The 12,858-nt window shown below is 42.9% G+C and overlaps 1 protein-coding gene and 1 long non-coding RNA gene across 5 annotated transcripts in view; one reads left to right on the top strand and one right to left on the bottom strand.

Moving 5' to 3' along the window:
* Window positions 1-12,858, bottom strand: part of AOAH (acyloxyacyl hydrolase) — a 191,842-nt gene that overhangs the window by 81,021 nt on the left and 97,963 nt on the right. For all 4 annotated transcript variants that reach the window (XM_032286786.1, XM_032286785.1, XM_032286788.1 and 1 more), the window contains one exon: window positions 12,222-12,316. In XM_032286786.1, coding sequence (XP_032142677.1) covers window positions 12,222-12,316 — 95 coding nt within the window. The remainder of the gene's footprint in view (window positions 1-12,221; window positions 12,317-12,858) is intronic.
* LOC116557338 overlaps window positions 1-12,858 on the top strand; it is a 141,356-nt gene that overhangs the window by 105,858 nt on the left and 22,640 nt on the right. The window lies entirely within an intron of this gene.

Here is a 12,858-nt window from a genome sequence, read left to right as displayed (position 1 = left end):
TCAGGTTTGTTTGCATGCCATTTGGTCTCTATGGTGACTCCCCAGTTCTGCTGTTGTCATAGATAATATGTACACGAATGGGCATTGCTGTGTTCCAGTGAAACTTAGTTTACAAAAACAGGAAGGGCAGTGTTTGGCCCAAGGGCCATAGTTTTCTGACTTCTACTCTAGGATCCAACAGACCCAGTTTGTATCTGGGCTCCATATTTAACCTTGGGTCAGTTAGCTAAAGCTAAGTCTCAGTTTCTTTACCTATAGAATACGTGTAATAACAGAGTCATTTTTGTATTGTCTTAGTCCATTTCCTACCATGTTCCATATTGTGCTCTATTTCCTCGGTCTATATTCTGCTATAGCAAGATACCTTATAGTGTAATTTATAAACAATAGAAATTTATTGTTCACAGTTCCAGAGGCTGGGAGGTTCAAGATCAAGGTGCTGGCAAATTTGGATCTGCTTCGTAAATGATGCTTTGTTGCTGCATTCTCACATGGGGGCAAGGGAGCTCTTTTACAAGAGCACTAATCCCGGTCATGAGGATGGAGTCCTGATGACTTCGTTCCTTTTCATCGGCCCCACCTCTTCATACTAACAGTGGGTATTAGTTCCAACATATGAATTTTGGGGGGACAACAACATTCAGACCATTGCAAGTATTAAATAAGATAATGCTAAATACGATACTTGGTATTTGGCAAGCAAAGAGTAATATTTGCTTTATATTATTATTATTATTGTGAGCTTATTTGTTTATCTTCTCAACTAGACTTTAAATTCTTTGAGGCTAAGCTGGTACTTTTCACCTCCAGAGCCCCAGTTATCTACCTTTATCTATTTCTCTGTCTTTACATAAAAGAACAGTGATAGTTGGGCATGGGGCTGCCTAGCTGGAGTCTGCACTTCTCAGTCTCTGCTGCAGCCTGGTATGGCCATGTGACTAAGTTTTGGACAATGAGGTGTGAGAAAGAAGTGATATTTGCCACCATCGTGCCAACTTCTTTCAAGGGATGAGTGTGCCTTCCCTTGGTCTTTTTTATTTCCTCCAGGTGACAGGTGGCAGGAGTAGGGGCAACTATCTCAGACCCCGGGATGGAAGCTGCATGTTGGGGATGACCTAACTTTCCTCCAGCCTTGGACTGCTTCCCTCTGGATTATTATATGAAAGGGAAACACACTTCTATCTTAAGTCACCAAATTTGGGACTCTGTGATTGCAGCTGAGCCCATATCCTGCCCTATTAAGAAGAGCTGATGCATCCACTCATTCTTGTTGATTCTCAAATATATGTTACCAACAGGAGGCCATGACCTCTTTGCTGCTTTCTGCTCCACTTTCCTTTGAGCTCTTTAGCAGTCAGGCTTAGTGATGCTATCCTCAATTTCTCCCTCCAGAATCTTTGGCGTTTGTACTTCGTGCATGCTCTTCTTTATATTCCTCCTGGAACTGTGATTTAGTTCATCATTCTGCCCAAACTCCCAACTATTGCCTTGAGTTGGAAATCCCCATAAAAATCATAAAGAAGCCAGTCTTGCCCCCAAGCCATTTGACTAGAGCTGGGCTGGATAATCTCTGCCTACTACCACTCCTCCTAAGGAGTTTCATGGAAGGAATTAGTTGAAAAAAAAAATGAATGAACAGTGTATGACGATCAATTCCAACCACCCAACATTATTTTAAAATGATGGCATTTTCTCTTTCCACATCCCAATGAACTTGAGATTCTAGGTGTTTCCCCTGTGATGAATAATTTCATGAGCTCCACTTGATGGCTAAGGAATGTGGGGGAGAGTGAAGCAGGTGACAGATGTAATTGACCAGGGGGCAAGAGATTGTCCTCCAGATGCAGCATCAGGCTGGATAGCACAGGCACTGCCTGACTCATGCTGCCTCCCGATATAGAAGTCTTTATTTCATGTGCTAGCAGAGCAGGTATGTGGGCTGAGTAATTATAAATGCTTTTCAGAAGTACGAAGCTTAAAATAATTTCCTCGTGTAGTTTTCATAACAACTGGTATTTGGCTTGTTACTTCTCTCAGAAGGCAACAGGACCAGGATAATGGATATCTTCAGAACAGTGAGGCTGGGAGTGCACCCTGCATAGCTGGCAGGTGAGAGACCTGGACTCTCACCTTGAGTAGGGAGAGAAGGGCGTCGAGTTGATCAGAATTCAGGAATGGCCCATCTGGCCTGTTCATGAACAGGGAAAAAGAACAGAAGAACATTCTGTCTCTTGTGGCCTGATTGCTGCTGGAGAGAAGAATTCACCATGGTGCATACAACTCTCTTTTTCTGACAGAATCGATGAGAAGTAACTAGGATTGAGGTTTCTCTCCTCATCACCTAGCATCTTTAATCCGCTAGCCTGCAAGATGGCTGAGGAGCAGAAGATATAATTATGTCCAGTTTTACTAAACAATAGCTTTTCTTCATCTTAAAAAATAATAAGAAGGCAGTATAACACCTAGATATTTCTGGAGTTGACATGAAGGTAACTCAGATAGAAATTCCATATTTTGTATGCATTGTGAAAACCTTCCTCTGTGCTTAAGGGAAGCTTTATGTGCACTGATAAATCCAGAGAGCGGGAAGCAGGGCGGGTGAGTGAGAGCAGGGTGAGAGCTTTGATATTGCCTGTGCTGTTTGTGGGTTAATAAAGAGTAGCCAAACCTGATATACAAAATCATCTCGAAGGGAGAAACGAAGTGCGTATAAGCTTGAGAGATGGGAGCCGCTTTGCTCTCCAGTGAATATGCATTTTCAGCCGCTAGATTAAGGATTCATTTTGTCCTTGACACAGCACGAAATTCAATCTGCGTCTACTTACCCTACAGACAACAGCCTGCCAGGGGTCGTGCTAAGATTTTATAATAGGATAGGCAACAGCCTTAGCTAGCAAAATAAACATTTGGGAAATTGTATTTCAGAATCGCTTCTCTCTCCTCACTCCCCTCCCCCAACCCGTCATCTAATTCTGGTTCAGTGAAATGCAGCATTTAATATTTTGGAAATAATTTTTGAACAGATGGCGGAAGAGGCAGGAGGGCAGCATCCCTTGCTGGCCTCAATGATCTTTCCACCTCCCCTTCTTTTTCAACAAACAACTCAAGCAGTGATTGTTTTTTCCCTTGAAAGAAGAAAAGAAGAAAACTATAACCAGCATGAAAATGTTTTTGGATTGCTCTTCGTCTTCCTTTGACATCTTTCTAAGTTGAGGTCTTTCTTGTGGCTTGAATAGGTCGATTTGAACCTGACTACTGAGGCTTAGATGTTTCAGAGAGAAGCTCAGGTTGTTTAAGGAGAAAGGGAGCAGACAGGTCGGAATGAGACTCAGAACGCTTTGTTTCTGTGGAACCATGAGAGAGAGTCTTCATACTCTCTTTATTGAACTACAAATATCTTTCCAGATGAACACACTCCTAATCTAATTAGCTGTAAACAGGACTGCTGGGTGCCACACTACTTAAGCAGAGGATGGTGAGAGCAGGAAAGGAGAGAGGCCACTGCAGGGAGAATGCCCAAGACAGTGGATTCCTTCTCAGCGGACACAGCTGGGATGGGCTGATGGACTCACAGATGTCTATTCTGCCTTACAGGGAGACAAAGGCAAATAAGTATCAAGTAGCCTCATAGAAGGCAGAAGGGCCCATTATAAAACAATGCCCACTTGTTTTTCTACGGCATTTACTGTCCTTGCCAGACAATATGATCAGGTCCTTGGTGCAGCAAAGGAATGGAATGAAACATTCTGGGTTCCCTGAAGGGTCTTGATTTGTAATATGCATTCCCACCATCACACCCTGAGGGAGACTCCTGCTGGTGTTTGAGGTCTTTAACTGGCACATGAGACAGGCAGCACTCGTAGGGTGCAATGAGACAATTTCTTTCTTTTTCCCACTGCCCACTCAACTGTGGTGCTCATTCATCGTTTGCCCTGGAAGAAAATCCAGACCAGCCCAATTACGCATGTGCTCATTCTCAGATAATGTACACACCTCTGGTTATATTCCATTCCATTTCAGAAAAGAAAAATGTTCGGTCCTCACAATTTTAACTTCTTGCTCCCTGTTCACCCTGGGCTTGAGGCTGGCCATCTGTACCCAGGGATGGGAATGTGGTTTGCTTTCTTTGTCTACTTGACCAGCTTTTCCTTCCCCTTGCTGGCGTAGGCTTGCGGTGGAGGGAGATGAAGTATAGTTGGGTGTGACTGTCGCTAGCTGAGCAGATGTCCAAAGCTGAGTTTCTACAATGAGGGCTGTTGTGGGGGTCTTGAGAGGCGCTGTAGGGAAGAGTGACTGAACCTGCCACGGTGGAATGGGTGCATTCTCTACGCACCACTAGCCGCTTAAGTTTGCGGCTTCAGCCCTGGTCAGCTGAAAGTTACGCCCTGTGAAGTTACTTTGCCCCTGCAGGCCCTCCTCTGCAGGATGTCCAGTGGCCCAGGCTGGCTCCTCTTTCCTGGGGATCATGTCCTTGTCCAGGGCCACACTCTTTCTGTCCTGCTGCCTCGGTCACCGCCCTTACATTCCGTATGGGGTTGTCTAATACCAGTCCTCTTGAGCTTGGTCTCTGCAGACCCCTACCCAGTTCTCTTAGTGGTGTCTTTACGGAGCAGAGGAAGCACACATACCTTCCCCCCAAGGGAAAGCTGAGCCCCACTGTCCTCCTGACACTGACCATGCCCAGCTTCAACTCTTCTGGACCTTTGAGTCTGGAGATAAGTGACAGGTTGCAGAATTGGCTTCACTCCCTTCTTTTGCAGGTTCTGTGGACATGGTCTCATCTTTCACTTGGAAGAAATATTGAGGGTGGGAAGGTGGGAATAATTTGTCCACATTGTCTCAGGGGGCTTTAGCTAAAATGTAGGTAGCAATAAATAGTCCATTTTTTAACATCCTGTTATAAAAATTATTCCCAATTTCTGACAAGGTAGCCATCATTATTTATGCTTTATAGAAGAGGAAACTAAATCTCAGAGTAAAGAAGTAAATGTAGGTGGCTCAGACAGGATTTGAACCCTGGTCTGTCTGATTCAATGTCCGAGACTATTCTACATGTAAGTTAGGGGCTTGAGATTCTCCACTGGGTGCTGCCATGAATGTGGAGTCGGCTTGGCACGTGGCTCTCCTGCTATGGGTAGGGTGGCCAGACATCCAGGCTTGTCTGAGCCCATCCGGGTTAATGCTAAGGCCATGGCGTAATTATGATAGTGATCCCTCTTCTCTCAAAGTGTCTAGTTTGGACAATAAATTTAATAGTTATGCTCTAATATTAATAGTTATGCTCACCATAACTATTAATATTAGGAGCTGGGGGTTCTGGTACAAACAGACAAGAAGCACCAGAAGTTTCCTAGCAGGGATGGCTCTCCAAAGGCTGGCTGAGACCCTGTGGGAAGATCTGCAATTGGCAATGAGCTCTAGGCAGTCTCCCCCAGATGCAAGGATGCCAGGGGACAGCCCAGGGTCAACCCCAGCCCGGTGAACCACCTGGCTGGGGGAGGGTGACATCTTGTGGAACCCTCATAAAGTATACAGGATGGGAAGGGTGCATTGTCCACTGTTGATTCCAGACAGCTTCTGAGTTTGTCCATCTTGTTTCTTCCCCACTGTACTTTTCTAGCTTAGCATACTTTTATTAGAATTATCTAGAATTCTCCTAGCTGGTCTTACTGCCTGATTTCCCTCTCTCCCCCTCAACCAAATCCTGCCCATTGAAATCACAGTAAATGTTCTAGAATTCAAATATGCCCTTTTCTCAGTTTAAAACCCTTCAATGACTCCAGCTTGCCTTCAGGATAAACTCCAAGCCCTTTGAGATCTGCCTCCCATGCACCTCTCTAGGCCCTTGTCTCACTGTCCAACCTGGTGCTGAATGAGCTTCAGTTCAGCTGCACCGAGCTCCTCAGCAGGCTGAACCCTCTTGCTTTCAAGCCTTTGCATGTGCTCTTTCCTCTGCTAGGGCACTCCTTCCTAGGGTGGCTGGGACCCAATTATCTTCAGCTCTATTCCTCTGTTTCGAACAGTGTCTCTTCCTTCAGTTAGCCTTTCCTCCAGTTTGCAGGGGAGCGTGTGCACATTACAGCACCGATGGCTCTAGAACTGCCATTTGCTGGTCTGCATTGCCCCACGGGGTTGTAAGCTCTATGGGCACCGGGGATCTTTCCAACATTTTCCCCATTGACATCAGCCCCATCACAGGGCTGGGCACATAGTAGACCTGGCTAGCATTTGTTGAATTGATTGACACATGAACAGTGCTGTGCTGTTGAGCCTGCAGAGATGTGACTCTAGAATTTTTACCTAAGTTAGAGCTGATAATTTGTTTACACTTGCTACAAGCACGAAAGTTCAGACAACGGAAACACGAGGTGTCTGAGCTCAACATACCTCATAGATATTGGCTAAGCCTGGTGTTCTTACCTAGTCTGATGCTGCATAAATGAAGAGATTCTGTAGATAATAGTCTTTAAAAAATGGAAGGTTTTTTTTTTTTTTTTTAAAAGGAGAATGCTCCATAATAGCAAAAAAACAAAAAACAAAAAACGAAATCAGTTTAACATCCTGCTGTAGGTGAGTGGTCAGTAGATTATTGCATGGTACCTGAAAAGGACATTGTGGAGCAGCAATAAATATAATGAGTATAAAGACAAAGTCATAATGAGGAAAATAATTATGAATTGATTAGAAGAACTGCCAATTGCAAACTTGCTCTTCTTGTAACAGCACGATGTGTGTATATGCAATATACATATATACAATATATGCGTTAGGGTGCAGAGTGCTGGAAAGAGTGCAAAAATACTGTGACAAATTTAAGATTTTTTTTTTACTTAAAATTAGCTCTATTATTGACTTTATAACTTTTTTTAAAAAAAATAAAAAGAATATTAAAAGAATATTACAAAACAAACCTGATACTCCAAAATGTTAAAGTGACTCTCTCTGGGTGGTAGTATTAAGGAGGAAGTTTAATAATTTCCCAATAATTTGTATATTTTCACATTGTTCTCAATCATATATTTAACATGTATAATTAGATGAGAACAATAAGGCATATTCACTCTCTTCCTTCTCCCACTCTGGGCAGTCATGCCTCCTTCCCCATAATCTTGATTGTGGTCATGTGACTGGCTTTGGCTGTTGGGTTGATGGTGGACAGGGCACAGATTGCCTTCTTGCACTTTGACACCACCGTGAGACTAAGACACTCTGGATAGATTGCCCAGCCAAGAAAAATGAGAGACACATGGCACACACCTGGGTCCAACCTGAAGCTTGGAGCCAACACCAACATAGCTCAGTTGAAAACAGCTGATCCCAGACCGCCCCCGGATGCAAGGTTGAGAAGAAATGATGATTGTTTTAAGTCACTGGAGATTTGGAGTGGTTGGTGGTTATTATTTTGGCAATAACTTGGTGATAAATCTTCATGTTCAGTTTCCACATCCTAAGCAAAATAACCTCTTTTTCTTGTCCCCTCTCCTATTCTTATCAAGTGGTATGTATCCTAGAAGTGGCCAGGCAGGGAGTGGCTGGGCCAGTTTTTAGCTTGGAGAGGACTGTTAATCTAGAGAGATTTTAATAACCCCCGAACACCAGAGGCTTATAACAGGTGACAAAACGATACTAAAACTGTCATTTTGTTCCTCCTACCAATAGCATTACTGCCATATTGATAAGACTCCTGAATCCCATTTACCTGTTATGCCTGATTGGGTTTCTCATCAGCCCATTCTCCCAGGCATTTCTCAAAACAATTTACTGCTAAAACGTGAGAGTGGGGAGTAACCCAAACCGAAACCGACAAATGCTGATCGACAGCACTTGGATCAGTTCATCGCTGTAAACAGCAGATGAAATCTATTACAATCCAAATTTCACTTGTTAAGTCTCTAGAATGGGGCTGGCTGCTGGGCTTGTGGGAATGATTTTCTCAAAATGTCCACTGGGTGGGCCCCTCTTTTTCCTGGAGACTTAGCACACTGCAGAGAGAGCCACTGTCCTCCTGGAGAGAGTGTGAGCCCCAGGTTGTAAAGGGAGACGCTCCTTTCCTCGGACTCTGAGGCCAGGTGCAGGAACAGGGAGGACAAGTACAAGGATTTCAGGCAGACTCATTAACAATCACTACTGTACTGCCAAAGCCGCGTGTCAATCTGCTTTGTCTGGCTGGAATTCAACATACGGGTCCACAACATTTTCATAGCCCTTAGCTCATTGAAGCACATGGCTTTTCCTGACAGCATTACTATCATAATTTACAGTGTCTCTGGTCAAGTGGCTTGTTCAGGATTACACCGCCAGGCAGTGATTCCGCCATCTGTTAGCTGTGTGACCTTGGGCAGTCCACTGAACCTCTCTGAGAATCCGTAAAGTGAGGCCGGGTTTTAATAACACTTACCTCAGAGGGCTTTTGCAAAGATTAAATTAAAAAATGCATTGGTTTTCCTTAACTAATTTCCTTAGCTATTTGCTGAAAACAAAACCAAAACCAAAACAAATAGAACAAACACATCTCCAAAATCTCGAATCACAGTGTTTGGTACACACATGATGCAAATTCAATGAAGAAAAATGAGAAAAAAAAAGTTACCTATAATTCCACCATCTACATGCAGACCTATACCTTTCCAATTGTTTTTTGTTTGCACATAGACACATATGTATTCACAAAATTGGTTCATACATACTATTGTGTAACCAGCTTTTGTTGCTTAACCAATTATCATAAACATATTTCTTGCCAATAAATATGTCTATTAATATGTGCATTAACTGTTGCACAAAATTTCGTTGTATGAATGTAGTATATTTTTACATACCCTATTTTTTGATTTTTAGTTTCTTTCCTTGTTTTTGCTCTTATAAATACCTCTGTGATGAGTATTTCTGTACATATATTCTTGAGCAGATAATTGATCATTTTAAAAGATAAATTTGCAGATATGTAATTACTAGTTAAAAACTACAAGCATTTTAATGTTGCTTTATACATGCTGCCAAGTTCTTTCAGAGAAGTTCTAGTAACTTCATCTCCTGGTGAATTAACATGCCTGTTTCACCATATTTTTGCTAAAACCCAGCCTTTGTCACTTTTAACCTGTGTTTGTTTGATGGATGATAAATGGATTGCATTGTTATCTTAATTTATGTTTGTTACTGCTGAAAAGGAAACTTTTGTATATATTGGTTATGTTCTTGATCCTTAAAAATTAGTATTTTTCTTATTGCTATGTAGAAACTTTGTTAATTAGAGGATTTAAATTTTGCCTTATATTTTGTAAGTATTGTTCTAATTATTAATTTTTCTTTTAATTTGTGAATTTTTGACATTGTATACATTTGAAAATGGTATGTAATAATATCTAGGTGTTTTTGTGTGTGTTTCCTTTTATACTAACATGCTTAGAGAGACTGGAGTATTTCTTAAAATAATTTTTTTTCCAGGAAGGCATATGTCTGGTATGTTTTCTGAGTCTCTGAATGAGAATAAGCTTCTGGAGTCCTCCTGTGAGAACAACAGCTTGGCATAGAGCATGTCTGACACAAATTTTCCATCTTAAAATTCTGTAGAGAGGCTGTTGCACTGTTTCCTGAAATTTAGTGTTGAGAGATAAGTCTGATGCCAGGTGGATTTTCCCTCCTAGTACGTTCCCTGGTTGTTGGTTTGTTGAGCAGGATGATTCCAAGATTTTTCTCTATCCTTGGAATAAATAAGGAAAAGCAGGAAACACAGTCTATTTTATACCCTGGCCTGGCACACAGTGGGGGTTGCGGGCTGAAGATGGATTTCCCCAACTCAGGAAAATACTCTTGCATTACTTACTTAGTCACAGCTTCCTCTCTGCCTGATGTCTTTTCTTTTCCTGCAGTTTCTATTCAATTGCCAGGGCCTTTCCTGCATGCCTATCTTCCCTCTTGTTTTTCACATCCAGCCTTTTTCCCCGAGTCTCAGAATTTCCCCAGCTGCCTGATCGCTTTGCACTCCTGTTTTCTGCATCATCCAACTTGCAAATCAGTATGGTCGCTGCATTTTTCTATCAGGTGGTTGTTTCACCTTGAGGAATTCTTCCCTGATTTCTGAGTTCTCCTTTTTTATGTGTGCATTTTCCTCTCCATTATTGTTGAGAACCTGAATATAACATTTTACAAAATGTCACTCTCTTTCCTTCCCTAAACTTTTTTCCAAAGAGCACCGTCATTTGTGTTCTTGAGCAGTTTTTACATATATCCAGATGTGTTCCCCCACTTGCCCATCTTTACAGAGGGAGGTCTGTGCTTTCCTATTATGGGGTCTGGAAGAGATTCAATCAGAATGTTTGAATTCATATTCAATTTCTTTAACCTAGGAAGAGAAGGTCAAGGAAAAATGATAATTTCTGCAGGTTAACTTCTGGATCAGTTTCAGTTTTTTGGGAGAGGGAAAAGGGAAGTGCGTCCACAGGTGGCTGTATGACAGGGCTTCCCCACTGTGCCCACATCCCTTTCGGGAGGGCAGGGGCACCGCCCCCTTCCCTAATGGACAGGGTGGCTCTTGGGATGAGCCTATTGTGGCAATGTGCCCACATTGTGTTACACCATTTTTATTGTGTTGGTTGATAGGGCCATCCAGAAGTAATGCCCCAGAGCTACTGTGTCACATCTGGGCAGGGTGTTATGGGTGTGGCATTTATGTACCCGCTGCCTGGGTGTGTGGCATTCAGACTGCCCTTCCTTGCACCTTCCAGCTCCCACCCTTTGCCACACATTCTCCCCAGATGTTTGCACAATTTGAGAGAAAAATAATGGCCCTTCTGATAATGCAGCAAGTGTGTGCGCAGGTGATGAACTGGGAATATTCAGAGTTGTCATTATATGTCTACGTCACATTTAGGAGTCGTTCATCTGAGTAATTCATGCAAATCTCACTTATAGTGGCTGATGTCTGATATACAGTCAATAAATGTTGGTTTCCTTCCCCTTTCTTTGCCTTCTCTGATTCTGTCATTGTTTGCTACTTGCCTTGTGGCCCTCTTCTTGTTTTTTATTAAAAAGCCCTCCAGGAGAGTCTCATTGCTCTTTGGGAATGGATGGCAGGCTTGTCTGTCTTCTGACGCCTTTTGTGGAGCACGGCAGTGGCCATCAGGAGCCGAGCAGCATGCTCAGCCCAGTGCTTCCTGCTTGCTCAGATAAAAAACAAGCTGGGTCAAATGTTATTTCTATTTCTATATCCTTGAGAAATCACCACACTATCTTCCACAGTGGTTGAACTAATTTATACTCCCACCAACAGTGTTAAAGCGTTCATGTTTCTCCACATCCTCTCCAGCATCTGTTGTCTCCAGGTTTTTTAATGACTGCCATTCTAACTGGTGTGAGATGGTATCTCAATGTGGTTTTGATTTGCATTTCTCTAATGACCAGTAAAGACGAGCTTTTTTCCAGCAATCCCATTACTGGGTATATACCCAAAGGATTACAAAACATTCTACTATAAAGACACATGCACAAATGTGGCACATATACACCATGGAATACTATGCAGTCATAAAAAAGGACGAGTTCATGTCCTTTGCAGGGACGTGATTGAAGCTGGAAACCATCATTCTCAGCAAACTGACACAAGAACAGAAAACCAAGCACTGCATGTTCTCACTCATAAGTGGGTGTTGAATAACGAGAACCCATGGACACAGGGAGGAGGACATCACACACTGGGGCCTGTTGGGGGGTGGCGGGGCTAGGGGAGGGATAGCAGGGAGTGGGGGAATTGGGGAGGGATAACATTAGAAGAAATACCTAATGTATATGACAGGGGGATGGATACAGCAAACCACCATGGCATGCATATACCAATGTAACAATCCTGCACGATCTGCACATGTACCCCAGAACTTAAAAAAAAAAAAACAAGCTGGACAGTCCCCAGAGTGCCTCATCCTGACCTCCATGGGGAAGGCAGCCTGGTGGGCTGTGTCCTTTCTATGCATTCTCCACCTTCTTGACTCCTCACTGCTGCCTTCAGGGTTCCTGGCAGCAGCTGGGCTGAGGCTGGAGGGGTGAGTAGAAGGAAACTTTTGACATTTGTCTAGGACTGAAGTGACTGTGGATATGCCTTTTGTGGTAGATTTTGCTGGAGCGGGAAATTTGCACCTGTTTGGAGCTGGCATCGCATTTAGAGAGAGCAAGGGGAAACAAAAACAAAGGCCAGCACATCTGGAATGATTACTGCCAAAATTACTTACCAAAGACATCTGTGACGCTGTGATCCATTCAGGAGAGATGTGAAAATGAGCCCCAGCTGAGTCTCCCAGCAAAATGATTCCCCTGGGCTGTGAACCTGGGCAGCACAATTTATTTATATTATTTATGCACTCAAGTAGTTTGGAACCTCCAGACTGGAGAGTTATGAGAGCAGATACCCTAGTGTGTATTTCCAGGCACCGAGTGTTATAACAGCAATGCATTACCACTTTTTGCATGTTTGAGAGTGAGGGGCATAGCATTTAGGAGCTGAATGGGACTTCCAGGCCATTGGAGCTGCTGCCTAAGATGTGGAGACGCAGGTGTGTTTGGTGTGCTTCCCAGCTCAGCATAAAACAAACTGCTGTACAACATCATGAGTGAATGATGGATGAATAAATGAATCAAATCTTTATCTGAAATCAGAAATATGCCCTAAATTTTGGCTCTGGAAATTACTTTCTTCAAAACACACCGATGTCTATTACAATTCACTTTAAGGGTTAAATGATCTTATGGAGCGATTTTGATTTTTCAAAGATGTTGTGGTCTTTTAAAGCCCTTAATCCATACGGGCAAAAGCGCTGGATAGACGATTATGGCCGATTAATGGAGAGGCAGAGATAGAAAGGTCTTCAT

The sequence above is a fragment of the Sapajus apella genome, unplaced genomic scaffold (assembly GCF_009761245.1).
Source record: "Sapajus apella isolate SASKATOON/1434 unplaced genomic scaffold, GSC_monkey_1.0 scaffold19, whole genome shotgun sequence".
In the NCBI taxonomy this organism is placed as follows: Eukaryota; Metazoa; Chordata; class Mammalia; order Primates; family Cebidae; genus Sapajus; species Sapajus apella.
This window is presented reverse-complemented; position numbering and strand designations above follow the sequence as displayed.